The 26,877-nt window shown below is 24.7% G+C and overlaps 3 protein-coding genes across 11 annotated transcripts in view; 1 reads left to right on the plus strand and 2 right to left on the minus strand.

Annotated features, from left to right (window-relative positions):
* Window positions 1-121: 121 nt before the first annotated feature.
* LOC122508976 (tuberin) lies at window positions 122-13,462 on the minus strand. Its single transcript, XM_043622674.1, has 22 exons — window positions 13,234-13,462; window positions 12,711-12,847; window positions 11,289-11,482; window positions 10,993-11,196; window positions 10,692-10,866; window positions 10,379-10,579; window positions 10,080-10,221; window positions 9,849-9,997; window positions 8,441-8,613; window positions 8,131-8,299; window positions 7,834-8,055; window positions 6,543-7,747; window positions 3,939-4,590; window positions 3,663-3,834; window positions 3,250-3,448; window positions 2,904-3,090; window positions 2,544-2,717; window positions 2,288-2,460; window positions 1,858-2,197; window positions 1,473-1,613; window positions 833-1,003; window positions 122-579 (listed from the first exon to the last, which is right to left on the minus strand). Exons 1-22 carry the CDS (start codon window positions 13,310-13,312, stop codon window positions 367-369), a joined length of 5,472 nt encoding a protein of 1,823 aa, XP_043478609.1. The 5' UTR covers window positions 13,313-13,462; the 3' UTR covers window positions 122-366.
* A 1,061-nt stretch (window positions 13,463-14,523) lies between these two features.
* On the plus strand, window positions 14,524-18,101 carry LOC122508987. The gene is made up of 4 exons (XM_043622695.1): window positions 14,524-14,949; window positions 15,378-15,669; window positions 15,805-15,997; window positions 17,858-18,101. The coding sequence occupies exons 2-4, from the start codon at window positions 15,424-15,426 to the stop codon at window positions 18,055-18,057; spliced, it is 639 nt and encodes a 212-aa protein (XP_043478630.1). The 5' UTR covers window positions 14,524-14,949; window positions 15,378-15,423; the 3' UTR covers window positions 18,058-18,101.
* Window positions 18,102-18,345: 244 nt separating this feature from the next.
* LOC122508982 (glutamate receptor ionotropic, kainate 2-like) overlaps window positions 18,346-26,877 on the minus strand; it is an 82,584-nt gene continuing 74,052 nt past the window's right edge. For 2 of the 9 annotated variants that reach the window (XM_043622691.1, XM_043622689.1), the window contains exons 2-9: window positions 26,641-26,688; window positions 21,051-21,553; window positions 20,397-20,723; window positions 19,821-19,986; window positions 19,527-19,735; window positions 19,097-19,186; window positions 18,792-18,952; window positions 18,346-18,570 (exon numbers count right to left, since the gene is read on the minus strand). In XM_043622691.1, the coding sequence (XP_043478626.1) occupies window positions 18,357-18,570; window positions 18,792-18,952; window positions 19,097-19,186; window positions 19,527-19,735; window positions 19,821-19,986; window positions 20,397-20,723; window positions 21,051-21,389 (1,506 nt within the window). In that variant the 5' untranslated portion in view covers window positions 21,390-21,553; window positions 26,641-26,688 and the 3' untranslated portion in view covers window positions 18,346-18,356. Of the gene's footprint in view, window positions 18,571-18,791; window positions 18,953-19,096; window positions 19,187-19,526; window positions 19,736-19,820; window positions 19,987-20,396; window positions 20,724-21,050; window positions 21,554-21,775; window positions 22,002-26,081; window positions 26,128-26,640; window positions 26,689-26,877 lie in introns of those variants that run through there. The other 7 variants (XM_043622686.1, XM_043622685.1, XM_043622682.1 and 4 more) reach the window with 7 other exon arrangements.

Genomic DNA, 26,877 nt, shown 5'->3' on the forward strand with positions numbered 1-26,877 from the left:
AAATAACAATAATCGTAACGCGTTCTGACCGAACTAACACTGAAAATTCATAATGAAAAAAAATCTATATTTAAATTAAAAATTTGTAAAATTAGTTGAAATTACAAAAAAAAAAAATACATTGTAAAGCAAAAGAAAAAAGTTTAATTAATAACGAATAACATTAAATGTCCCGAAATACGAAAAATTCATAAAAGTCGTTATCCTGCATTTAAAAAAAGAGAGGATATCGCTTTTAAAAATTGAATATACAGCTGGTTTCAATATAGACACTTTAACTAAATTATCGTTTTCGGGACTTTCTGTACAAAATACAGTGTCCATATTTTTTTTCCTCTTTTTCTTCTTTTTTTGAATTAACGAAAATTATGTTGTGTATACGGTAAAATCGTCCACGTGAATACGCTTATTTGAATTAGATGGTACTTCGTCATGTGTACCTTCTTTTGGATTATTTTCATCTTCTTCTTGCAATAATTTTTTTCGTAAACGTTTAATATTTCGTAAACGCTCTAACCAATTCGATGCATAAGGACTTTGTCCCTGTTGTTTCAATGATGACGAGACCATTGAAGCAAGCTGCAAAAAATTAATGATTGTTACTACTAATTAAATTACTTATTGAATTAACAATTAAATTATCACTTAAATTATTCATTAAATTAACAATTAAATTATCACTTAAATTATTCATTAAATTAACAATTAAATCAACAATTAAAACAACAATTAAATTAATAATTAAATTAACAATTAAATTTCTAAACAATAACAAACAAATAAATTTAAAAAGTAGTGGAAAAATTTAAAAATTCTGAATTTTTATACTCACGTTAGCATGTAAAGCTAATTGTCTTGATAAAATTGCTAAATTTTGATCTGAAATAATTTTCGGCTCACTGTGACCAATGTGTTCGGCAAGTTCCTCCCTTGCTTGAACAGTGACTTGATTAGTACCGTGATCCAGAGGTTGAATAATCACACAGGCATAATTAAATTGTCCCTATTAAGAAAAAAAAAAGAAAATTTCAAAGATAAATACAATCACATTACGATACTTCAGTGTAATACAGTCCTATCTTCTGGTAATATTTTGTACAGTCCTATCTTCAGGTGATACTTTGTATCGTGCTGTCAAAAAGTAGGGTTAATGTATTAGCTGTTTTCTAAATGCATTTAAGTGGTTAAATTTTATTAATTTACACTAAATTTTTATATATTATGATAAAAAGTATCTCTTAAAATATAAAAAATTATTGTTTTGAATGTAATCAATATTTTAAGTACCGTAATTTATTTTTTTTATTCACACCACAATCTGTCAAATTAGAGATAGCACGATACAAAACATCACCTCGAGATGGGACAGTTTAAAGTATTACCAGAAGATAGGATTGTATCACACTGAGGTATCGATTACATTTCCAAATATAAAAATTCTTTTTAATATTTAGGAAAATAGTATTCAATACCTTGACAGTTTGTATATTATAAGGTTCTCCACTTTCGTTGTAAACAATGCTAACGTAATTATTTCCAATGTGCTGCTTTTTCCAAGTTGATTTCGGATCGCCGGCTTTATTTGGCATCAACGTGGCAACATGAAACACAACCTGAAACAATAAAAAAAAAATACTCCTTAAAATTGAAAATATTAAATTAACATTTTTTGAATTGATTAATTAAATTAATCAATTAATACAACATTAATAAATAAAATACAAAATCACTTAACCCCTTCACTGGCAGAGCGTTCCAAATGGCGTTCCTGCCAGTAAAGGGGTTAATAAAAAAAAAATACCTTAAAAATGTAAAATTTAATTATTTACTGTTTTTATTTTATTTAATTCTACTGACTTGAGTGACATCGTCGTGCCAGATGTAGGTAAAAGTGCCATGCTCTCCCAAACGATCGAGACCGCCGAGAAAAATGGATGTTTCGTCAATGTTCTTCAACATCACCAAAGTGCCAAGCCTCTGTAAAAACTCTGAATATCGAGTCGAGCCATGTTGATTGGCTAAAATTTCCGCCTCGTTTGACACTTGACCTGGACCAACGTACAAAACGCCAATTTTGTGTGTTTCATACGGATGTATTTTATCCAAAATTGTAATTGCCCTCTTCATCGACGAAGGCACTAATAAAGGTTTCTCACTTCCATAGTAGGCCTTGTGATAAAGTTGCAGAAACACGGAACTGAAATTAAAAAAATAAATTTTAAAGTAGAAAAAATTAAAAATTAGTTTAACAAATTAATTAATTTTGATGAAATGAAAGTTTTCGAACCTAGGACTTATTCCATTTCTCGGCGATTCCTTAACTCTTGGAGAATTCCCTCGTCGAATATTATCCCAATCACCTCGTGTACCTTTCACTGGACTCATAACAGAAATTGTGTGTCCTCTGTCACGAAACGCAAGGGGTGGTAACGTTGATGGATCGGATTTCTCGTCCTTTATCTTTGCAGAAAAATAAAAATATATATCATTATAGATCCAATTATTATTATTTATTTATCAACACTTTTTTCTATTCATTATACCTTTTCAATTAAAAGATTCCTTCCAATCGGTGGTTTAGAATCTACCAATCGTTGACTTAAATCGAGACTTGACAAACGTGATGAATAAAGTTGCGTTGGCGATTGTGGTGGTTTTGAAACTTGACCCTGTATTACCGGATTTCGACTTTGTGCTGACAGAAAGCTTATTGGAGCCTGAAAATTTCATTTTTAAACTTTAGAGATTGAAAAATAAAAACTTTATTTCTAACTATTGATAAAATAATTTATTTAAATAAAAAACCTTAAGATCTCTTAATTAAATAATTATAATTCAATTAGAAAAAAAATAAGGAAAAGAAAATTTACAAAGTAAATAATAGAAATGAAAAATTATCTAACTTGAATTGCTGTTGGCGAAGGTGGAACTGTATTGCTTGTTGTCGTCGTCGACGTCTGAGTAGTTTGAGAAATTCCAGGATACGAACGCTGAGAACGTAAACCTGACGGATGATCACCAGAATTTTCATTAGACGGCGGCGTTGTTCCCATTCCAGCCATTTCTTCCGGAATCGCCTCACAACTAACTCTATAAAAACAAAATTAATAGTTGATTAACTAATTAGATTTCTTTTTTTAATTCAATTTTTTGAGTTTAATTTTTTTAATTTAGTATTTATTAGCAATTAATTTGCCAATTTTCAATTCACTTTACTTTCATATTTTTAATTCCGAAATTTTCAATTACCTCATATCTTTAGTAAACGTATTCTTCACATGTTTCTTTAAATCCGTATCCAATTTTATTTCAAAATCACTGGACGCAACATCGCGCTCAGCCTGCTGAAGAACTAATTTATCCTTATTGAGAAATGGATTTTTCCAGTTTGCACTCATTTCTGGACTAGAATTAGATCTACGAACGGGATTCCGAGAACGACGTCCGTCTGTAAAATATAAAAAGTAAATATTAAATTACAAAACTTTGACGGTGATTCTCTGAAAATAAATTTCTAAAACCATCTGAACTTTAATAATTTTGTTAAAAATGTAAATTACTCTGAAAAGAAATTTATGTTTAAAAAAAATATCGAATTCTTGACTGAAACTTTTCATAAATTCTTACTCATGAAAGTAAAAAAATATTTTTAAAAAATTAACCTTCTTCTCCTTCTTCTAAACTTTCGAGACTATCACGAGAACTTTGACGTGTGGGACTTGGCCGAGCAGGAGATCCTGGAATGGCAATCGGTCCCGAAGAGCTGCCAAACTTCATTGAATTATTCTGCTGATCACACTGCAGTTGATCTACAAGCGCGTCCGGTACATCTTGCTATAAAGTAAAATATTTTCGCAGATTAAAAATTAAGTTTCAGATTTCAGAAATTGATTGAAAAAAATAAGAATTTAATTTAATAAAAGGAAACAATTAATTACCTCCAATTCATCACCGGAGAATTCAGATACAAAATCCTGTGTTTTTTGTGCATTCATATCGTCCGTTGGCATATAGAGAGAAATAATATCATGAATTGGAAAATCAGAGAGATTTTCAAGATTCATGGAATTTTGTATTCGTATAATCCAGGACATGTCACCGGTTGGTCGACGAACGTAAATTTCCGCCCAACCTTGACACCAGCAAGCGCAAGCTTCAAATTCCTCTTGCTTCTCGCTATTGAGTATTTGCTCCAGTTTCGACGGTTCCAATTGCTCCTTCTCGTGTCTATCTAAAGGCACATCACGCTTCGAAGAATCTGTCTCGTCGAATAATTTCTTTGATTCCTCCGTGGGCGAATTCGTTGCTGTATTTGCATTTGAGCTACCATGACCACCGCCGGACGATTGTCTTGATAATTTCTCCTCTTTAGCGCCCTCGATACTTGAAGTTCGCCACAGGCCGGGTTGATTTGATTTCGAGTGCTCGGGCGTTGGCGGTGTTGCTTTACACATTGCCCAGCAATTATCACAAAGACCGCTTTTCATTGCTTTATTGCTGCATTCACTCGTGGTCACGGTAATTAATTTATGTCCAATAAGCCACGTCATTGATTGTCCGCCTTTCAGCAAAAAATCCGCTGTTGGCAATCTGCAAATTCGAAATTTAATTATCAATTTCAGAAAAATTGTTTTATTTCCCGGGTTGGCACAAAAATCAAATTTTCAAAGATTATAATTTAAAAACTTTTCAAAATTCAATTATTTCAAAAAATTGCAAATATTAGTAAATTCTCCAAAATTCAATTATTATCTAAAATTTTAACTGAAATATTTTTAAATCAATTTTCATTAGAAAATTCTACGAGAATTCATTTATTATTTAAATAAACAATTAAATTATTTATTGAATAATTGATTGTTTCTGAAAATTGAATTCTTATAAAGAATTTTATCAACAAATTTTTAAATAATTATATTTTTTCGACGAATTTTAATAAAATTTTTAAGAATAATTACTTTTTTGAGAGAATTTAGCGATGAGTTTTATTATTTACAAAAATAATTAAATTTTTAAAAAGAATTATTGTATTATTTATGAAAATAATTGGATTTTTGAAAACTTTTTTAAAATGAAATTATTAGTTGGAAATTTATAAAAAATTAATAAATAATTGAATTCCGTTGAAAATATTTATAAAAATAGTAAATATTGAAAATCATTAAATTGAGGGAAATTTATGAAAAGAATTGAAACTTAAACAAAAATTATATTAAACTTTGGAAAGTAATTGAATTTCGGAGAAGAATTTTATTAAAATTTTTGAAAAAAATTGAAATTTTGCCAATTTTATTAGAATTTTTGAAAATAATTGTAATTTTACCAAGAATTTTATTAAAAATTTTGAAAATAATTGAAATTTTGACAAGAATTTTATTAAAAATTTGGAAACTAATTAAATTTCGGGAAAGAATTTTATTATTTATAAAGAAAAAAAAAATTTTGACAATTTTTTTGTAATTTTTGAACATAATTGAATTTTTGCGCAAAGAACTTTATTACTTTTGAAAATAATTGAATTATGGCGAAGAAATTTATAAAAAAAATTTGTAAATAATTGAATTAATCGTGAAATATTGCGAAGAAATTTATCAAATTTCTTCTAAATAATTAAATTCCTTTGGAAAATTTTGTTAAAATAGTAGATATTGAAAATCATTGAAGTGAGGAACATTTTTGAAAACTAATTGAAATTTTGCTAAAGAATTTTATAAAAATATTGGAAAAAATTGAATTTTGGAGAAGAATTTTATTATTTTTAAAAATTATTGAAATTTTGACGAGAATTTATTACAATTTTTGAAATAATTGAATTTCTACAAAAAATTGTATTACTTTTGAAAATAATTGAATTTCTACTATCATTTTTAATTTTTTCCAAAAATCAACTTTTTTTTTAGTGTTTTTAACAATTCTTCTGAAAATCCTTTATTTTAAATAATTTATTAAATACGTATTAAGAAATCCAGTTAATTATTATTTCATTTATTAAATTTGAATTTAAATTATCAAAATTTTTCAAAAATCTAAAGTGTTTAAAATTTCTAATGAAATTCATTCAAAATTAAAATTTTCTGAAATTTCATATTAAAACCTTTTGAAGTTCATTTATTTATGAAAATTGTAAACGCAACTCTTTTTAAATTTAATTAATTTTGAAATATTTAAGTAAAATTATTCATTAAACAATTTCCAAGTAATAATTTTATTTTATTTGTTCAAGAATTAAGTTATTTAATAATAAATTATTATCAGAAATAGAAAAACTTAAAGGTTTTATATTAGAATTCGTGGTAATTTCATAATTTATGAGGTAAACAAAACAGTCACAAAAATTCAGAATTTTTTTATGAATTCTAAAAATTAAATTTTTTCCCGTATTTTTGATAAAAATCCCTGACTTTTCCCTGATTGCAATTATACTTTCCCTTGTTTTTCCCTGCTCAGTGGCAACCCTGATTTCAATGTTTTTATTTTACTGAAAAAATATTTTTTGCTCTTGTGGCCTATTTTTATTTTACTGTCAAATTTTCGAATCTCACCTTTTCGGTCTCGCTGAATACGTGGAAAATGTATATCGTGCCATAAGATCAATGCAAGTTTCCGTGAGTTCCGCATGAAAATCCATCAGAGCTTCATCAATTCTCGGCTTCAAATCCAATGTCCGATTTTCATTCATCATTCGATTTGTCATAATCGGCCTCTCCTGACGCCCCCGACTTCCCTGCTCTGTCAAACTCGAACTTCTTTTTCGATTCGACGAATCCTCATTAACAACTTTAAACTCCGCTTTCATCAGATGACCCTCCTCAAAAGGTACCAATACATTTGATTTCAATCCAGCTGTAATGAATTTCACGAAGACACGACGAAATGGTAAACGACACTTGAGAAACCACACGGCAATAACATGATGCGCCAACGAAACAGTATAATGATTATATTTATACGGATTTGTGTATGGCAATAATATGGCAAAAACCGACATATATTGATCGACAATAAAACTCGCAAATACTTTTGGTAATCTCGTTAATGTTGAGAGAAATTCGAGTATTGGAATGGCAATATGTACAGTGGCTGAAATTTTCGATAAATTCAATAAAACTTCAGTTAACAATTTATTCATTGCGTCACGCATTTCCAAAGTGCATGTTGTCAGGCTCGTGACACATTGACTTGCACATCGCGTTGTTAATCCAACTTCCAGACATTGAATTAAACGTTGCTGTAAATTTGGTTGCAAATAGACGTGATACGATGTTATTGAGGCAAGAACGGGAAACACGTGTGTCTTAAAATCCGAAGCAGTAAATTTCAGTGGGACATTATTTAAACTTTCTGGCAATTGTAATGATTTGTCGCTAACCATCGAGCAAAGTGCACTTGTGAGTTCGTGAATATCGCTTTGACGTGATAATATTAATGTTCGATTTTGCATAACTTGAGGCAATTCTTTCAATATCATTTGCAGGACTTTCCAATCTTTCTCCTGTCTTATGCAGAATATTATTGCCCGGCATGCGTGCGCCAATGAAATTTGTGTAATGTGACAGGATAAATGTTGCAGAGGTGCTGGACTCGCTGGCGGTGGACTGCTACCACCGCTGCCAGTCGTTAGCTTATCGTTCGACGAATGTTCCAAAGCTAAATACGAACTAAAACGTAGAATTGTGCCAGTTGATGGGTCCGGATATCCAAGATGATAGAGAACGTTCGCTCTAAATTTCAGCAGACACTCGAAAATCTGAATGAAAATTTAAAAAGATTGTTATTTTATTATCTTATCCATTTTTACTAAAATAACCAGAAAATTTACTATTTTCAACTCACATCATATCGAATAACAGAGATATTCTGGAAGACGAAAGGGTTCTTGTAATGCTGCTCCAAATGATTGGTCAAAACTTTATAAGCTCGAATCGCATGATTAGAAGGCAGACGATATAATTTTAATGTTAGAATTTTAATCACTCCTTCAATAGCCGTCTTAACGTCTTTAATATCCATTTCTGATATTAGAGGTAAATCTGACGCAAAAGGTTTATTGATAATCTGTAGAAAAATAATAGTTTGAGAATAAACAGAATTATTAAGTACGTTTTTAATTAAATTAGAAAAAATATTAACCTTTTCTAAAATATCCAATAATTCCAAACATCTTTTTGTCTCGCATTCAAAGCAAAGATCAACTAAAAGATTAGCAGCCTTGTTGCGAATTGTAATATCAGAGTCTTGTTCAACATACTGCAAATGAGGCACAACAACCCTTTCTATAAGTTCATCTTCATACCTTGACCTAAAAAAAAGAGAATCAGTTTTATTTCTATTTTGCTATTTATTTCTAAAACAATATCAATTTTTTAATAAAAATAAAAAAAATAAGAATAAAAATAAAAATACGAATAATAATAATAATAAAAAATTCCAAAAGTTATACCTATTAACTTGGATTACATTCGTTAAAACGTCGAGAACTTTCAATCGAATATTCGTTTTCGTTTCTACTTTGTAATAACGATCCATCAATAATCCCAATTTATACTGCCACTGATGATAAGTTGGACTCACAAAAGAAGCTCTATAGTCAATTAATTTCAAAACAGACTCCTCCTGAAGACAAATAATATTTTTTTTTAACAAACAATTAAATGAAGAATCGTTGATAAACCAAGACTTCGCACTCTCGATAATTAATTTTAAAAAAGTAGCAAAAAGTAGCTTTCAAACTAAAAAAAGTAGTAAAAAAGTATCTATCGAAAAATTAAATTTGACAAACTGAAAAAAACTCGTTTTAGTCGAACGATTTTATTAGATTTTTTTAAAATAATTGAATTTCTAAGAAAAAATTAATTAATTTTCAAAATAAATGAATTCCTATGATGAATATTGTTATTTATGAAAATAATTGAATTTTATTAAAATACCTCAAAATAATTGAATTTTCAGGATTAATTTTGTTATTTATCGACATAATTGAATTCTTTCTAGGAATTATTTATGTAAATAATTAGATTCTTGAGAAGAATTTTATTAAAATCAAAAAGAATAATTTACTTATTTCAAAAAAAAATTTTATTAAAATTGTATTTATAATATAATTGATTTCTTTCGAACAATTTTTTAAAAATATTTGAATTCATTGAATTCCTGTGAAAAATTCTAATATTTTTGTAAATAATTTAATTCTTCCAAAGAATCCTAAAAAACATTTTTTTAAATAATTAATTTCTTCGAGAAATTAAAATTAAATTTTTAAGAATAATTACATTTTTTGACCAATTCCTGTAAAATTGTATTAAAAATTAATTGAACTCCTGCGATGAATTTTATTATTTATGAAAATAATTGAATAGTTGCTAAGAATTTTACTCAAATTTTCAAAAATAATTGAATTCCTGAGAAGAATTTTATTATTGCTAAAAATAATTGAATTATTGCGAAAAATTTTATTAAATTAGTTTAAAAGAATTGAATTCTTGTGAAAAATTTGGTTATTTTTGATGAATTTTATCATTTTTTTTAAAATAATTGAATTCTTTTTCGAAATTTTATGAAAATACTACAGATATTGAAAATAATTGAATTTCGAATATTTATTGAAAATAATTGAATCATTTTGAAGAATTTGATTATAATTTTTGAGAATAGTTTTTTGATTTCTAGTATTAGCGAATTAAAAGTAGAAGAAATTCTCTAAAAAAAAAAGAAAAAAACAGAAATAGTAGCTTTTAGTGGCTGAAATCTGAAAAAGTACCTAAATAGTAGCATAACGTAAAAAAAGTAGTAAATAGTAGGATTTACTAGATGAGTGCGAAGCCTGTCAAAAAATAATTCAAAGTACTCACAGGTCGCGCATCTGAACACTTTTCTATCAATTCATAAAACCTTTGTATCGAACCATTAAAGGAATTAACATAAAGAAGTTTTTCGATACTGTTAATCGTGTCATGTAAAATTATCGACACTTGAGATTTTGAGACTTGATTATTTGTTTCTGAAATTGAAGATTCGTTAATAGAAAACAAAATAATAGGAAAAAGAAAAAAATATAGAAAAAATAAATATTTCTAACATACCTGCATGAGCAATAACATCTTCAATAATGTCTAAAATAATACTCCAAGCTGGTTCTTGAAGATCAACGCCGTACTTTTGTACCAGTCTTTGAATTGAAAGTGTAACTTCGTACATAACAATTGGATGATTACAGCGAAGAGCCTTCGATTGAAAATAATATTATTAAAAATTGTATAAAATAGAAATATATCTCTAGTTTTTCAAATTGATTCAATTGAAATTCAATTCAATTCAATAAAGAAAATTCTAATTTAAATTTTAATTAAAAAATTAAATTATTCTTTAATTCTTGACAAACCTCATAAAAAGATGGCAAAACGGAAGTTGCAGTACACTCTAATTTGGGAATTCTGTTTGTACCCCAAAGGCCCATATTTATGTAAAATACAGCGCCACGCAATACACGAACGTCTCGTTGAAATCTTGGATCTTGTAACAAACGACACATGGTGTATAAAGCCGAATGTCCCATGTGAGTTCCCAACAATTGTCGCATGATCTGTAAAAGTTGTAGTTCTCTATTAAATTATTCAAAATTTACTAAAAAATTATATATAATTTAATAAATAATAGAATAATAGTAATTAAATCTGCTAATATTAATTCGTTACCTTCCAGCTCATTTCACAAAACGATTCAGCATTAACACTGCGACACAAAGCAATTATAAAAGTTTCCAACGAATCCGGTTGTAAATTGCTGTAGCAAACGATTGCATCTAAAGCCTCAAGACATCCTAAGACTACCTTTTGACTGTTACTATAATAACACAAATGACAAATATTCCTGAAAAATAAAAACGAATAACTTTAGATTCCTGATTTAAATCGTAATTAAATTGTATAATTTAAATTACAATCTTTTGAAACGATATTCATTTAAAAATGCACATTTAGAAAATTTTATTCTTACTGTATAAGTCCTGAAACAATGTTTTCGTCTATATAGGCCGAATTAAATTTAATAACATTAACCAAAAGGGAGAGAAAATCAGCTCCTCGTTTAACATCACCGCCAGTAACCACAGGCATCCATTCCAATAAAAACGAACCCATTCTCTCTTCAAAATGCAAAATGTCTTTACCATTTTCTGTTAAGCTTTGCAATAATTCAAGACTGAAAAGAATAACAAAATTTAAATTAATTTACTTTATACTTATTTACTATTAAAAAACTTACAAATAGAAGATAGAATAGAAAACACATACCGAGGGCCAATATCCTCGGAAAAATCGTAATCCTTGACAATCGTAAAAAATTGTACACGCATCAATGACGATATATTTGCATATTGTCCTTGTACCAAGCAACGTAAAAAACAAAAAATAATATATCTGTGCTCTCGTGCAACGTCCTGTGTTAGTAAATCCTTAACAAGATGCCACAATCTTTCCGCTGCTCTCTAAAATGACAGTAAAAAAATAATTAATCAAATATTTACATGTAAATTCAAAAATAAATAATAAAACTACAGGGTTGACACGCTTTTGCTCATTTCAAATTCCCTGACTTTTCCAGGTTAAAAAACGGAATTTTTCCAGGTTTTTAAAACTACATTTATATTTTACCAAATTAAATAACTCCCTGATTTCCAAACTTTTCCCTAAATTCCAAACAAAACTTTGTCTTTCTCCCTGTCTTTAAAGAATATTCTGATTCACTCGCAAAATGATTAGATACACAAAAAAAAATGTTCTATTACATTCTTAAAAATAATTTAAAATAATTCTTTTTAAATAATAATTTTAATTTAATTCTTTTGTGAAATTTTATTGAAATAGTAGATATTGAAAATAATTGAATTTTAAAAAATTTTTGAAATTAATTAAATTTCTACGAAGAATTTTATTAAAATTATTTTGAAAAAAATTGAATTTATTTTATTATAAAAATAATTGAATTCCAAAAAAGAATTTTATTATTTGTGAAAATAATTAAATGTTTGCGTAGAGTTTTATTAAATTTTTTTTTTTTAAATAATTGAATTATTTTGTGAAATTTTATTAAAGTAGTAGATATGAAAAATCATTGAATTGAAGAAAGTTTTTGAAAATAATTGAAATTTTGCCAAGAATTTTATTAAAATTTTTGAAAATAATTTAATCTTCTGAAAATGTTATTATTTATGAAAATAATTTGTAAATAATTGAATTCCTGTGAAATTTTTATTATTTATGAAAACAATTAAATGTTTGTGTAGAATTTTATAAAAATTTATTTTAAATAATTGAATTTTTTTGGAAAAATTTATTAAAGTAGTAGATATTAAAAATCATTGAATTGAGGAAAGTTTTTGAAAATAAATGAAATTTTGCAAAGAATTTTATTAAAATTTTCAAAAATAATTTAAATCTTGTGATTAAAAAAATGTAACTAATTTCAGATCAATTTAAATTATTAAAATTTTTCAGAAATTTACGTTCTTTAAGATTTCCAATGAAATTTATTCAAAATTGAAATTTTACAAAATTACAAATTAAAACCTTTTGAAGTTCATCTACTTGTGAAAATTATAAACGCAACTCTTTTAAATAATTGAAATAATTTTGAAATATTTAAGTAAAGTAATTTATCAAATTATTTCCATGTAGTCGGATTATTAGAATTAGTGAAAATAAAACATTTCTTACCTCTTCCCACTGATTGTTTAAAACAGAGTCACAAAGATCTTTGATAGCCTTTAAACGTTGAGTAACTGGAGTTTCTGAACTAATTTCTTTTTCAATTTCCGGAGTTAATGTGAATTCCTCGCGACTCTTGTAATTTCCTAAAATTAAATTCAATTAGCAAAATACTTCAAAATAGAACTTTTATTATCGAAAATAGTCTAATAGTAAACGAGGTGAATTTGGAACTCAGAAATTTTTCTTCTTACACTAGAAAATATAATTTTTACTTTTCAAATTCATAAGATTACAAATAAGAAAACAATTAATTTGTCAATAAAATTTTGTTAATATTCTAAATAACAATATTTTTATAATGTAAAAAAGAAAAATAGTTGAGAATGGAAAGTAGCCAAAATGAAAAAATAAAACGAAAAATCGAGATACATAGTAAAAATCAAGAGACGTTGAGTAAAATAACAAATTAAGATAATTTTATCCACTAATGAAATATATAACGTTGAATAAATACATGTTTATTAAATACCTTTGCTAAGGCGAAAAAATTGCTTTATTTTGTCCATCGACATTTTGTTGTCTTTATCTTTCATATTGATTTTTGACATTTTCCTTGTTTCCGGACCGCGCCCAACTATTACAATATAATTAAAAACAAAGAAATTATTCTAATTTTACTAAAAAAAAATTTTGTTAAAGACCAAAAGATAATGTACGACATCAGACATGTCAAAACGGACAAAGCACAAGGAACAGGGAACGTGGAACTACTCACAAAAACCGGCAATAAGGTAGTTCAAGTTGGGTGGGGGAAATCCAATATGGCTGACATCAGCTGATTTACCGGAGGACAAACAATGCATTGAATTCAATGGGACAAATCAGTTTTTTAACCATAACTAAAATTAAAATAAAAAAAAATAATAAAATAAAATAATTAATTAATAATAATAATAATAATTAATAATTAATTTTTTTAATAAAATTAAATTTTTTGGTTTTATTGTTTTAAAAAATAGATTTCGATAAATAAAGAATAATTTTCCATTACACTATGGTTCAAAAATGAATATTTAAAAAGTTATGGTTAAAAAACTGATTTGTCCCATTGAATTCAATGCATTGTTTGTCCTCCGGTAAATCAGCTGTGTGACGAGCGACTATTATCTCGCTCGAGTATTTCTCGATTAATCGAGATGTGATTAAAATGTCGCGGCAAAATATAATATTAATTATATTTTGATTAAAGCCTTGAGATTGAATTGAACTTAGCATCGTATTTTTACAAACATACTTTAAAATAAGAATGTATTCAAAAACATTCTTATGTTAAAAATATGAATGAAAAGAAGAATTAAGAAATAGCCGTAGGGATTTCCAAGCAATATGTTCTTCTAATAAAATCATAAAATTTAGTCTAAGACTCAAAAACACATTTCCAGTAATAAGGAAATGGAATTTCCTGTCAACTAAAAAAACAACGTTTTCTAGAAACTCAATAGAGTTGTAAACCGTAGGTAAAGAAGGCGTCATAAAAATATGCGAACCAATTTCTTAAGATGACCCTTTTTTTAGGTAGAGCAATAAAATTACATCTGTCTGCAAAATTCGTTATATCCTTTTTCTCATGAAAAAGGCACGTTTTGGAAATTCCACATTTGGCATTTTTTCTGATAAATAAATATGAATTGATTTCATTTATAATTTCTATAATAATTAATATATATATATATATATATATATATATATATATATATATATATATATATATATATGCATGTATGATGTGCAGATGTATATATGCACATGAGTATGTTTACATATTAGAAATTATGTATATATTATATTATCTTCAAGTTATATTGTTTATGTATAATATAAATTGTAATGTAAGACACTTCACACATTTTAATGTGGTGTAATTGTAATTTAGATTCATTAATCATAATCGAACAATTTATTAGAAATATAGAAAAGTATGATGAGTGAATAGTATGTATAAGAGATACTCCTTTATGTGTGTATAGAATTCACAGTGTCGTGCCTTAAAAGTGTTAGTGTCTCGATGTTGAATACATATCCAACAAGAGTGCGCGTCATAGCGAGCATGCGCACTCGGACTAAAATGTACACAAGACGGAGAGCATCTCCGTCTCATCTGACAACAAACTTGCAGAGTTCTAATCTTGCGCTTGACTAGAAAGGTTCTTGTCGTCAAGTTCCTTAGCCAGCTTGATTGACCAAAGTACTTCAATAAACTTAAAGGGTTTTACCTTCGAAAGGAGACAAATAAATTATCTTCTTTCGAACGGGTTTCCCTTCCGTTATACGGAATTTAATATTGTTTTATTTAAATTATCCCGCTTCCTTTTTAAAGGATTTAACCAAGTTGAATCCGGCCAATCAATCACTTTTGTTAGAGTTGCGTATTAAACGGTAACTCGGCGCGTAACAGCTGATGTCAGCCATATTGGATTTCCCCCACCCAACTTGAACTACCTTATATGTTATAATAGGGAACAGATAGGAATAGAATGGAACCAGCCAATCAGAAACATGTATTTTGAATCAATAACAATAATGGCCGTCATAAGCGGGAAAATTTAAATAGTCGTCAATTGTTTCTTTTTGTATTTTGTTAATAAAAATTTTTTCTTTCTAAAACAAATTAAGGTTATCTTGATTTGTAAATTTGACAGAAGAAAGAAATGTGAAAGAAATGTTTCTGTCAAGAAGTGTAACGAAACAATTAACGAAATTCAAACGAATTCCTTTACAAACAGTGAGTGTTCGCGATAGTTCTGGGCATGAGGAAGAAAAACTAAGTTACGAGGATCATTATCGAGCAAAAATTGGAAATCGAGAAGTAATTGCATTTGGACTTAATGGCACTCCATCTTATATTGATTTGTTCCATCGTCCATTTCCATCTATAAGATTTCGAGAATTTGGACCAGAATTGACGGTAATATTATTATTATTAATATTATTCTCAAATTTCCCCTGTTGAAGGGCTTTTTCTTATACTTCCACGTAGAGATGGATTCTTATTTATTTCCTATAAAGAAAAATGAATTTAAAAAAAAAAAATTTTTTATAGGCTCTGAGAGAAAAAGAAAGAGGAAATTGGAAAACATTGAGTACTGAGGAAAAAAAATGTTTATATCGAGCGAGTTTTTGCAATACATTTGCAGAAATGGATGCACCGGATCCAGAATGGAAATCGGTTTTTGGATGGACTTTAGTTTGGATTTCTGCAGGACTTTGGCTCTTTATTTTCTATCAAGTGTACAGTAAGTAATAAATATAACAAATAATAACAAAAACAATTATAAAAAGTAAATTTATAATTTAATTAAATTAATTAAATTTATTAAATTAATTAAATCAATTAAATTAATTACACTGTATTCAATTTATTTTTATTGTGCAAATTTACAAAAATTTTTTATTTAAAAAATATCAACTTCAAAATTAATTAAATAATATTATTTATTACATTTTTAAAAATTTTATTAAAATTCTTCACTGGAATTCAATTATCTTCAATATAATTTTAATACAATTTCTCAAAAAAAATTAACAATATTAAAAAAAGTTTTAATAAAATTCTTTAAAAATTTTAATCATTTTCGAAAATTTTAATAAAATTCTCCGTAAGAATTCAATTTTTTTATAAATAATAAAATTTGTCATAGCAATTCAATTATTTTTAATAGATTTTAAATAAAATTTCTCGAAAGAATTCAATTATTTTAAAAAATTGTAATAAAAGTCTGAGAAAAATTTATTTGTTTACAAAAAATTTCAAGGAAATTAAACAATAAAATTTTTTATTGAAAATTATTAACAAACACGATTATTTTAAAAAATTAAAAAAATTTTTTGTAAGATTAAATTACTTTCAAAATTTTCCAAAAATTTTATAAAATTCTTCGTAACAATTCAATTCAATTACTTTTCAAAATTTTAATAAAATTCTCATTCTAAAGAATTTAATTATTTTTAAAAAAATTTATAAAATTTGTTTATAAGAATAAAATTATATTGAATAAAATTTTAATTAAATTCTTCGAAGAAATTGAATCATTTTCAAAAAATTTAATAAAATTCTTTGTAAGAATTCAATTATTATTTTTATAAATAATCAAATTCAACGCAGGATTTCAATTATTTTTTATACAATTTTATAGGAGTTGCTTAAAAAATGTGATTATTCTTAAAAATTGAATTTCAATTCCTCGAAAAAATTAATTATTTTAAAAAATATTTTTTTTAAATTCTTAGCAACTATTCAATTATTTTCATAAATAATAAAATTCATCGCAAGATTTCAATTATTTTTAATACAATTTTACAGGAATTGTTCAAAAAATTAATTATTCTTAAAAATTGAATTTCAATTCCTTTGCAAAAAATCAATTATTTAAAACAATGTTTTTTTAAAATTCTTTGGAAGAATTCAATTATTTACAAAAATATTAGAATTTTTCACAGGAATTTATTTTTTTTAAATATTTTAATAAAATTGTTCTAAAGAAATTAATTATTTTAAATACAATTTTAATTAAATTTTTTAAAAATAATTCAATTATTCTTTTAGATTTTAATAAAATTCTTTGCAAAATTCAATTATTTTTATAAATAACAATGTTCATCACAAGAATTCAATTATTTTTCAAAGTAATAAATTTCTTCTTGGAAATTCAATTATTTAAAAAAATGCTAATAAACTCTTTCGCAAGAATTCAATTATTTTAAAAAAACTTTAATAAAATACCACACATACATTTAATGATTTGCAATATTTACTATTTTATATAAAAATAAACTAATAAACTCTAATATTTTAATAATAATTATTATAATTATAATTATTATTATTTTAATATTTTTTTATTTTTATTTTTATTTTCATAAAATTTACAAACAGAATTAAATTATTTAATACATTTTGTAGAAAAATCTTCGTGAGAATTCAATTCTTTTCATAAGTAATAAAATTTTCTTAGGAATTCAATTATTTTTCTAAATGCTAAAAATTCTTATTTATTCGAAGAAAAAATGAATTATGAAAAATTTAATAAAATTAAAAATATTTATATAATTATTTCAAAAAAATAATTAGCATTTTACAATTTCTTTTTTTTTAGTACGAATGACTGCTCCAATATCATTTTCACCAGAGCACAGAATAGCGCAATATTATCGTTCAGTTGATTTAAATAAGAGACGAATCACTTACAATAAATTTTTTGTCCCACCTGGTGCAGTAAAAAGAGAGCATCCGAAAAATCAAAAAATGTTGGACGAATTAAATGCACAACTCAATAAGACCAATAGTGCCAGATAAAATAATAAATTTCTTTTTTTTTTATTCTGTTATAAAACAGTCAAATAAAGTACACAATATGTAGACGAGAAAATATTTTTAAAAAAATGTTTCCGTAGTGTGTAATAATTATTGTGATTTTTTAAAAAATTATTTTCAAATTGTTTTTCTTTTTTTAACTTCAATAATTCAGGAATAATTTGTATAAAATTGCTGAATTTGTCTTCTAAAATAAAAATTTAACTGAAAATAAAAAAAATAATTTAACAGAAAATTTACTGCAATAAGACATTGAAGAAGATAATTATGTACATGGAAAATCAACATAATTTATTTTTCGTTACATGAAAATGTGTTAATTCGATAATAAAGATAAAAGCACTTGAAACAATTCCAATGAAGACAATTTTTAAAATTGTCTCAATACTCGAGAACGTAACAACATTATATTTTTGTTGTAAATTTATGCTATTGATTTGCTTCTTCTTGTATTTGAAGTGTTGTAACATTCCATTATCCAAAAATCTGCCAAGGCTGAAATATTTTTAATAATAATATAATCATTATTATAGGAGTCTTTTTCCGTGATAGGTATTACAATAATAATAATTATTTATAATAGCAAATAATTATTAAATTTTTGTCAAAAGTTTTATTAGTATTATTATTTTTTTACATAATTAATAATTTAATTAAATAATTTTGTTTTTTTTAAATTTAATTTATAGACGGGACAAATAATGATGAAAACTTACTGAAAATTCATAATCCCTGTGTATTGACTCTTTTTGCTTATCGGCATTGCTAAACAATTAATGTCACCAGTTTGAATCGTGATTAGTTTGCAATTTGGTGGAAGTTTTTGTAAAATTATTGTTTCTTCAGTGGAGTAGAGCGCAGTTTTGCTGCTACAAACCTGGCATTAAATGTACATTTTCAACTTTTAATTACTTACTTTCATTAAAATAAATATTTACATTTTTTTACTCTTTTTTTCAAATTTTTGAATTTTTGTTTTTTATTATAAATTTTCTCTCTTATATTTTCTTTTAATTATTACTTGCGCTAAAGCTTCCGTTTCAGTCTCAGGCAATTCATGCTCAGATTTAATTAATTTTCCCATATTTTTTAGCAATTGATCTTTCGTTTCCTGGTTTTTTTTGTGCGTGTTATTTTTTTTATTTTTGTATTTTTGATAATTATGTCGAATGCATGGAAATTAAATTTATTCGAAATTAATATTTATAATTAATTACTTATAATTATTAATTTATTAATTTACAATTTGTTTATTTTTTCTTTTATTTCCTGATTAATTAATAAATTTTGCTAATAAACAGTAATTTTTAGTAATTTATTAGAAAAATTTACTAATTAAAAATCAAAAAGCCAGCAATTTGAATTAATGAATTAATTAGTGAATTATTAAAAATTTTTACTAATTCAAATTTTGCTCAGAATTTAAAAACAAATAAAAATAATTGACTTACTTGAAACATAGCATAATGAACACTTTCTTTTAAAACCACTAATTTGTAGCTACCATCTTTTACAAAACCTTCCAGGGTTGTAAATGGAAGAACAGTTGAAGGCACTGTTAAGTAACTAATTAATGTCGCAGAATAGACTGACGAAATAATTAATGCCGTGATGAAAATTGAAAAATAAGTCAATCGCAAGGGCATAATTTTCGGAACTTCTGAAATTACAAATTTTTTCTTTTCAATTTAATTTTTTTTTTTTTTCAACTTTATGTGTGGAATTTTTTTTTTTGTGCTGAATACCTAGTAATCCTTGTTGACAGAAAATTCGCCAAACATTTAGATAATTTTCACAGAATAAAATTCGTAAACTTTTAATTCTTCTCATTTTTGCTTTGACTGTCGTTAAAATTAATGTTGTTACAATTGTCGTTAGCATTATAATACTCCAAACATGATTATGAAATGTCTGTTTAAAATTTCAAACATTGTAATTTGATTTCAATTTAATTTGAATTTTATTTGAATTTGAATTTTGATTTAAATTAAAAATCAAATTTTAGTGAATTAAAGTAGAAATAAAATTTTATCTGCATTTTAATTTAATATTAATTTTAATTTAAATTAAAAACTAAATTTTAGTCAATTAAAATAGAAATAAAATGTTATCCGCATTTTAATTTAATTTTAATTTTAATTAAAAATTAATTTTTAGTCGATTAAAATAGAAATAAAATTTTATCTGCAATTTAGTTTAATTTTAATTTTAATTTCAATTAAAAATTAAATTTTAGTCAATTAAAATAGAAATAAAATTTAATCTATATAGGTAGAGATAAAAATTAAAAATATAAAATTTAACAAATTCTTTTTTTTTACCTTAAAATATTCCAATTGTTGTATACTCGTTATGTTCGGTTCCTTAAAACAAAGAATCGCTCGTGATGTAATTAGCGGAATAGTAAAGTCGACAGCTTTTAATCTTCGTGTTGACATTACCATATCAGAAACTGCGAAATCGACATTTTTCTCATAAAGATGCTTAATAACTCCACTCCATTCTTTTTTTCTTTCGTCCCAATTTCCATATAATGTCTCATTTCTAATTATTTCTATTTTAAAATTCATCGACTGCGATAATTCTTCCATTATCTTGCCAAAAAATCCTCCCAATTTTCCAAATTGATTTTCAACCATTGGCGATCCCTGCGATTGGCGAAAATATTTTATTTTACATTAATTAATTAATTTTAACTATTTTAATTAATTACTTTTAACTGTAATAAAAATATTTATTAAAACTTCGACCTACTGGCCCAAAAGTTTATTTAACTACTATACAAAAGAAAATTTTATTCGACACAAATAAAATTTTTATTTGAACCAAAGAAAATTTTATTTAAACCAAATAAATTTTATTTGAACCAAAAAAAGTTTTATTTAAACCAAATAAATTTTATTTGAACAAAAGAAAATTTTATTCGACACAACTAAATAATTATATTAAAAAGAAAATAAATAAATTAAAATTACCTCTATTGTAATCACTCGCAATGTTATCCCTCCAATATTATTTCTCCTCTGATAAAGTGATTTTTCGGTGAAAAGTTGAAATGCTTCGTTTGGCTGCCAAAAGGCTAAATTGAACATTACCGTTTCATTTTTGTATATTGAGTACCATTCTTTAATAATTGGATCGTCGTAACATTTTATTAACATTTCTGTATTAAATGCGACATTAAATGGATTTCCTCGAGGACTTTGGCAATAGTCAATTAATAGTTGTTTATTATTCAGAGGACGAAAAATAATTAACCAAACGGGACCAATAATTGTAAAACTCTCATTCATTATTCTCTCGAATTCCTTCATTGTTTCATATTGTCTTATGAAAATTACGAATAATTCACGTCTTCCACTTTGTCCATAATAATTTTTTACCGCCAATAATTGTGTTATTTTTGCCGTTAGCGATGGAATTCCCTCAATTGACAGTTGTTGCACTATGTCAAAAATCGATCCAAGAGCTGCAATATCTAATGAAAAAAAAATTTTATAAGTTTTTTTACGAAAAAAAAAGAAAACAATCTCAGAAAGAAAAGAAAAATTTTCGAATAAATTTTCAAATTGAAAAATACAATCAGAATACAACGATAATTAATGTAGAAGAAGAAGATTAAATAATAAGTTAATAAGTTAATTTTCTACATTAATATTTACTTTTTTAAACTAAAATTAAAAAAATTAAAAATTCTTACTCACTGTCGGTTTTGTCATTATGAATAATAAGCACAGACGATGTGTCATAAATATTATGAACATATGAAATTAATTGTGCGTACTCTAATCCCACTAAATTCGTTTTCACTTCCATCAAAAACGCTATCGATAACAATGCAAATATAAATAATTTATTTGTCATTGTTTTTGAGATAAGGCAAAAATGCGTTTTTCCTGCAAAAAAGATTTTCAACTGTCCGCGAAATGTACTTCAGAAAAACTAAAGATTATTTCGTCTTCGTGTGACAAATCGCAATTTTTTTTCATTTACTATAAACACATCGGTGAATTATTTAGTATTTTGCGATGATAAATCAATTTCACGCGGTTAAAAAAAACAGAAAAATATTTTCTCAAAGGTATTCATATGATTGTTAAAACTAATAACAATAGACAAGTCAACAATTTTTTCTGTTTATTCAATATATTATTATTTAATAATTATTTTTAATAGAAATTAGTAGAAAAAAGCCACTTTTCTTTTCTTTTATTTATATTTTATTTATTTATTTTTATTAACTACTCTTAATTATTTTTATGTATTTAATTAATTATTTACTAAATTAAATAAATAAAAATAAATATAGAAATGATTGTAAATTGAATTCAAATCTATTAATAATATGATAATGATTAATGTTCTATGGAATTAAAAAAAAAGAATAAATCCAAAAATATTTACATGGGGAAATAAATCTGCAATGATAATTAATTCTAATGCTAATTAATACTAAGAAAAATCGAAAAATTCCAATATTAATATTAATACACAATTTTAATAAATATTAATATTTATTTTGAAGTTTTAAAAAGTTATTTATGGTTTCAAGATTTTCTTTACATTTAAAATATTTTTCGTAATTTAAATAATCGTATTTTTTAATTAAATTGAAAATAATATTATTTATGACTAATATTTATAATTACTTTAATTACTAACTAATTTAATTAGTTTGAACTAAAAGAATTTAACCACATTCATTCCCTTATCGAAATCTGGGAAATTAAATTATTAATAAACAAAATGATTAAAATAATTTTTTGTTTATTAATTATAAACTTAAATGCACTAAGATTAATTTTTTTCTTTTCTATTATTTCAATTATTTGAATAATTATTTTTTATATATATAGAAACTGTCTAAATTCGTCATTATAATAAACCTCGAATAGCAATTTTTTTTTGCAAAGGGTTAAGGGGATTTTATCTGGTGAAAGTAAAATCGCAACCAGTTAAAACTGGATAAAAGTAAACTTGGCAAATTACTTTGATCAATGTTACTGAAGGTATTTGTGTAAAAATAGAAAAAGAATATAATTATTTTTTTATATTCCTTTTTAATATTATACGAAAATTATTCACTATTATCTATTTTGATTGAAAAGAATATTTTTTTTTAATTTTTTAATAACTTTATATTTAAATAATTTTTTTCACACTTGAACTTCTCAATAATTCTAAATTTAGAAGCGGATTTAAATTATCGTCCCGTCGGAGACAATTAATTATTGGGGAGTAAGAAAAAAAATTGAAAATAGATAATAATTATTACCAGGTAAGTTGATACAATTTTTTTTTCTCTCCTCAAAGCAATGTCGAAATATTTCACAACAAAATAACCATTCCTTTAATTACATCCGCGGCGAATTTATTATAGAATTGCTCTATTTTATCAATCACGTATATTATAATAAAAAAAAAAATTTTTATTGCGCAAAAAAGATTGTATTTTTTATTGTAATTTTTTTTACAAAGTTAATTTTTTTATTGTAATTTTTTTTTACAAAATAATTTTTTTCATTGTATTTTTTTTTATAAAACTGCGTATTTATTTAAATATATTTCTATATTCATATCAGAAAAAAATGTACGATTAATTTAAAAATGATAAAGGTAATGTTTAAACCAAAATTTGTTATCAAAAATGGATAAATTTGTTATAAAAAAATATTAATAATACGGGATTTAATATTTTCTGACACAAATTGTTGTAATTTTTTTTTATTGCTAAACACAAATTGTTACCCACATGCATAGAAAAATGAAGGTTATTTTTTTTTACTGGTTCATGAATGGTTAAATTCCGGATGTGTCATATGGACAAATTATGACCTTCCCTATTATTATTGTCATCAAGCATAAACGTAATTATGTGATAAAAATATTTCATAAAAATATAAAAATAAATTTTGTAATATGTGTAAAATATGTGCTCATTACGATAAATTTGGTCTGAAATTGTTATAACATTTTATTAAATTATTTTTTTATGTTTTTTATTATTTTTATTATTTATGTACTTTTTTCACGTATTTTGTAGTTTTTATAATAATTATTTTAGATTGTTAATAAGGACAAAAAATATTGCTTATTCGTACAGTAAAATTTTGAAAAGAAAAATAAAAAAAAAATAAAAAAAAAAAATAAATTGAGAAGTAGGATTTTTTTTGTTAATAAATTTGTATAAATTAATGCAAAATTGGCAGGACATTAGATTCTGTCGACCCTGATTTTCCAAAAATAATACAAATTTTATAAGGAATTTTAAGGACGAAAAAGTATAGAAATACTTTTTATAAAGCAGGAAAAGAATAATTGAAAATTTAAAAAAGCGATTGAATGACAATCATTAAAAAAAGAATGGAAATTTGTACGTATTATAAAAAAAAGAAAAAAAGGAGCGACAAAAAAGATAAAAATATAATTATTTTGGACATTTAATACGAAAGGGTATTTAAAATTTTTGTAAGACCGTTTATTATGTAAATATACAATAAAAAAAAAATAAAAAAAAATAAATAAAAATTAAAACAAATTTTTAAAATAAGAAAAATAAGAAAAATATTAAAAATTGAAATATTAAAATATTACACCCATAAAAAAGCGATATATATTTGACTCAGAGCCAACTGGATTTTTTAATTTGTTTAAAATAAATTTTATTTGGTTTAAATAAAATTTTATTAAATATTTAAAAAAATTAAACAAATAAAATAAATAAATATTATATATTTATTATTAAAATACACTAAAATATTAAACTATTAATTGTTTAGTAATGTTCCATATTTTTCGACAATTGTGTATTACAAAAAAAATGTGATTATTTTTTTTTGTTTTTTTTACGTACACCAAATATGTTAATAAATGTCGTAAAGTTATATTTACATCCTTTTGTAATTCATAAGAAGGCGCGTCATTTAAAATGTTAAAAACGTTTTCAGTAAAACATGATACATAAAAAGGGGAACTCCAGTTCAAAATAGTTTTCTTTTTTTTCAAGTTCAGAACTGTTTTAATTCAGGAAAGTGAGAAACATTTTAGTCACCAGAAACATTAAGTGATTTTTAATTTTTTTTTTTGTCGTCTAATAAAAAAAAGGAATTTTTAATTTTTTGCTTCTTTCATTCTCTGCAATCTCTGTAATTATTAGCTTTTATTTATTATTATAATCCAGTTTTTTTTTGCAAATTTTATTCATCAAGATTTATTTTCTTTTTATTATTAGTTTATATTTTAAAATTAAAAAATACCAAAATTATATTTAGTTTAAGTAAAATTTTTTTTTTCATTTTTTTAGTGTAAAAATATTTTTCATACTTTCCAGAAAAGAAACATAAATTATTTTTTTCTTAAAAATTACACACTTTATTTCACGCATATTAACAGAGATGACTGACGTTAATAAGAAAAATAAATAATTACTTTAGAAGGAAAAGGGAATAAATAAAATATTTTCTGCAAAAACGAAAGATTGTCGTACAATTATTATATAAAAATCATAATACAGTAGAACCTCGATTATCCGAGGTAATGTGGGGAAGAGGTACCTCGGATAATCGAAAACTCGGATAACACGGAACCAATGAAAATTTCAAAATTTTAAATTATTTTTTATGTGTTTAAAGTGTTAGAATAATATTAAATGACAAAAATGGACGAAATTTTAAATGCAATGATCACAAATAGTGGTTTTGTAAAATTTATTTTCCAAATTTAGTCGCTCGATTCGTTTTATCCGAGTTATTCCGCATTATCCGAGCATGTTTTGTGCCTCGGATAATCCGGAATCTCGGATAATCGAGGCTCGGATAACCGAGGTTCTACTGTAATATGTCATAAAATTAATAAACATTAAATTTCCTATTAGTTGTTGTATTTAATTTGTATTATTTTTTCTTTGTTCTTGTTTTTTTTTCATTTTCTTGATTTTAAAAATACTTGTAAAGTCACGTTTTTATGATTTAAATAACAATATAAGAATCGTATCGTATTATACATACAATTATTTTTTACAATTAAGAAAAGAAAAGACTAGTGGCGTAAATTTTTAAAAACAGTATCACTTTTTTAAGAAACATGAAATTGAAAACAAGAAAATGCCAATTAATATTAGCGGCATTTAAAGAAGATTACAGAAATTGATCAATGAATGTGGGAAATCGCTATAAATTTAATCAGATTCAAGATAAATGTGTCCGGAAGGATTTCGCCGCGACATTTTCACAATTAAAGGAAATGACACTGCATTTAATGTAAATATGTTAATATTTTTAACTTTTATCTTTCCGATTATTCGTTTATCTCTCAGCATTTGTTTATAATTAATTCTTTCAAAGGAAAGTTTCAAAACTTTCATTCTATAATAACTATTATTTTTAATTGTGTGCGAATTCGCTACTTTTTTTCATACAAAATTGTTTCTCTTCTATAACAATAAAATTTTCAAAATTTTCCTAAATACAAAAATTTTAAATTTCTTCTTTTATTAAAATTTATGATTTATAAAATAAAGTATAAAAAAATTAAAAAAAAACAAATTAATAAATTTTTAAGACATACCGCCTTTTCAACGAAATTAAAAAGCTCCGAATTCGAACCGCTTTTAAACTGAAACAAAAAACAGACGAAAAAATTAACAATTAAAATTATTTTTTTTTTATTTATTATTATATTATCTTGTTTTTCTTTTTTCTTTTCTATAATTGTGGACGTAAAACGTCCGCGTAATTATAAGAAAAGAAAAAAGAAAAACAAAAGTTTTGAATAAAAAATTAATAAATAATAAAAAAATAAAGA

The sequence above is a fragment of the Leptopilina heterotoma genome, unplaced genomic scaffold (assembly GCF_015476425.1).
Source record: "Leptopilina heterotoma isolate Lh14 unplaced genomic scaffold, ASM1547642v1 Lhet_59, whole genome shotgun sequence".
NCBI lineage: Eukaryota > Metazoa > Arthropoda > Insecta > Hymenoptera > Figitidae > Leptopilina > Leptopilina heterotoma.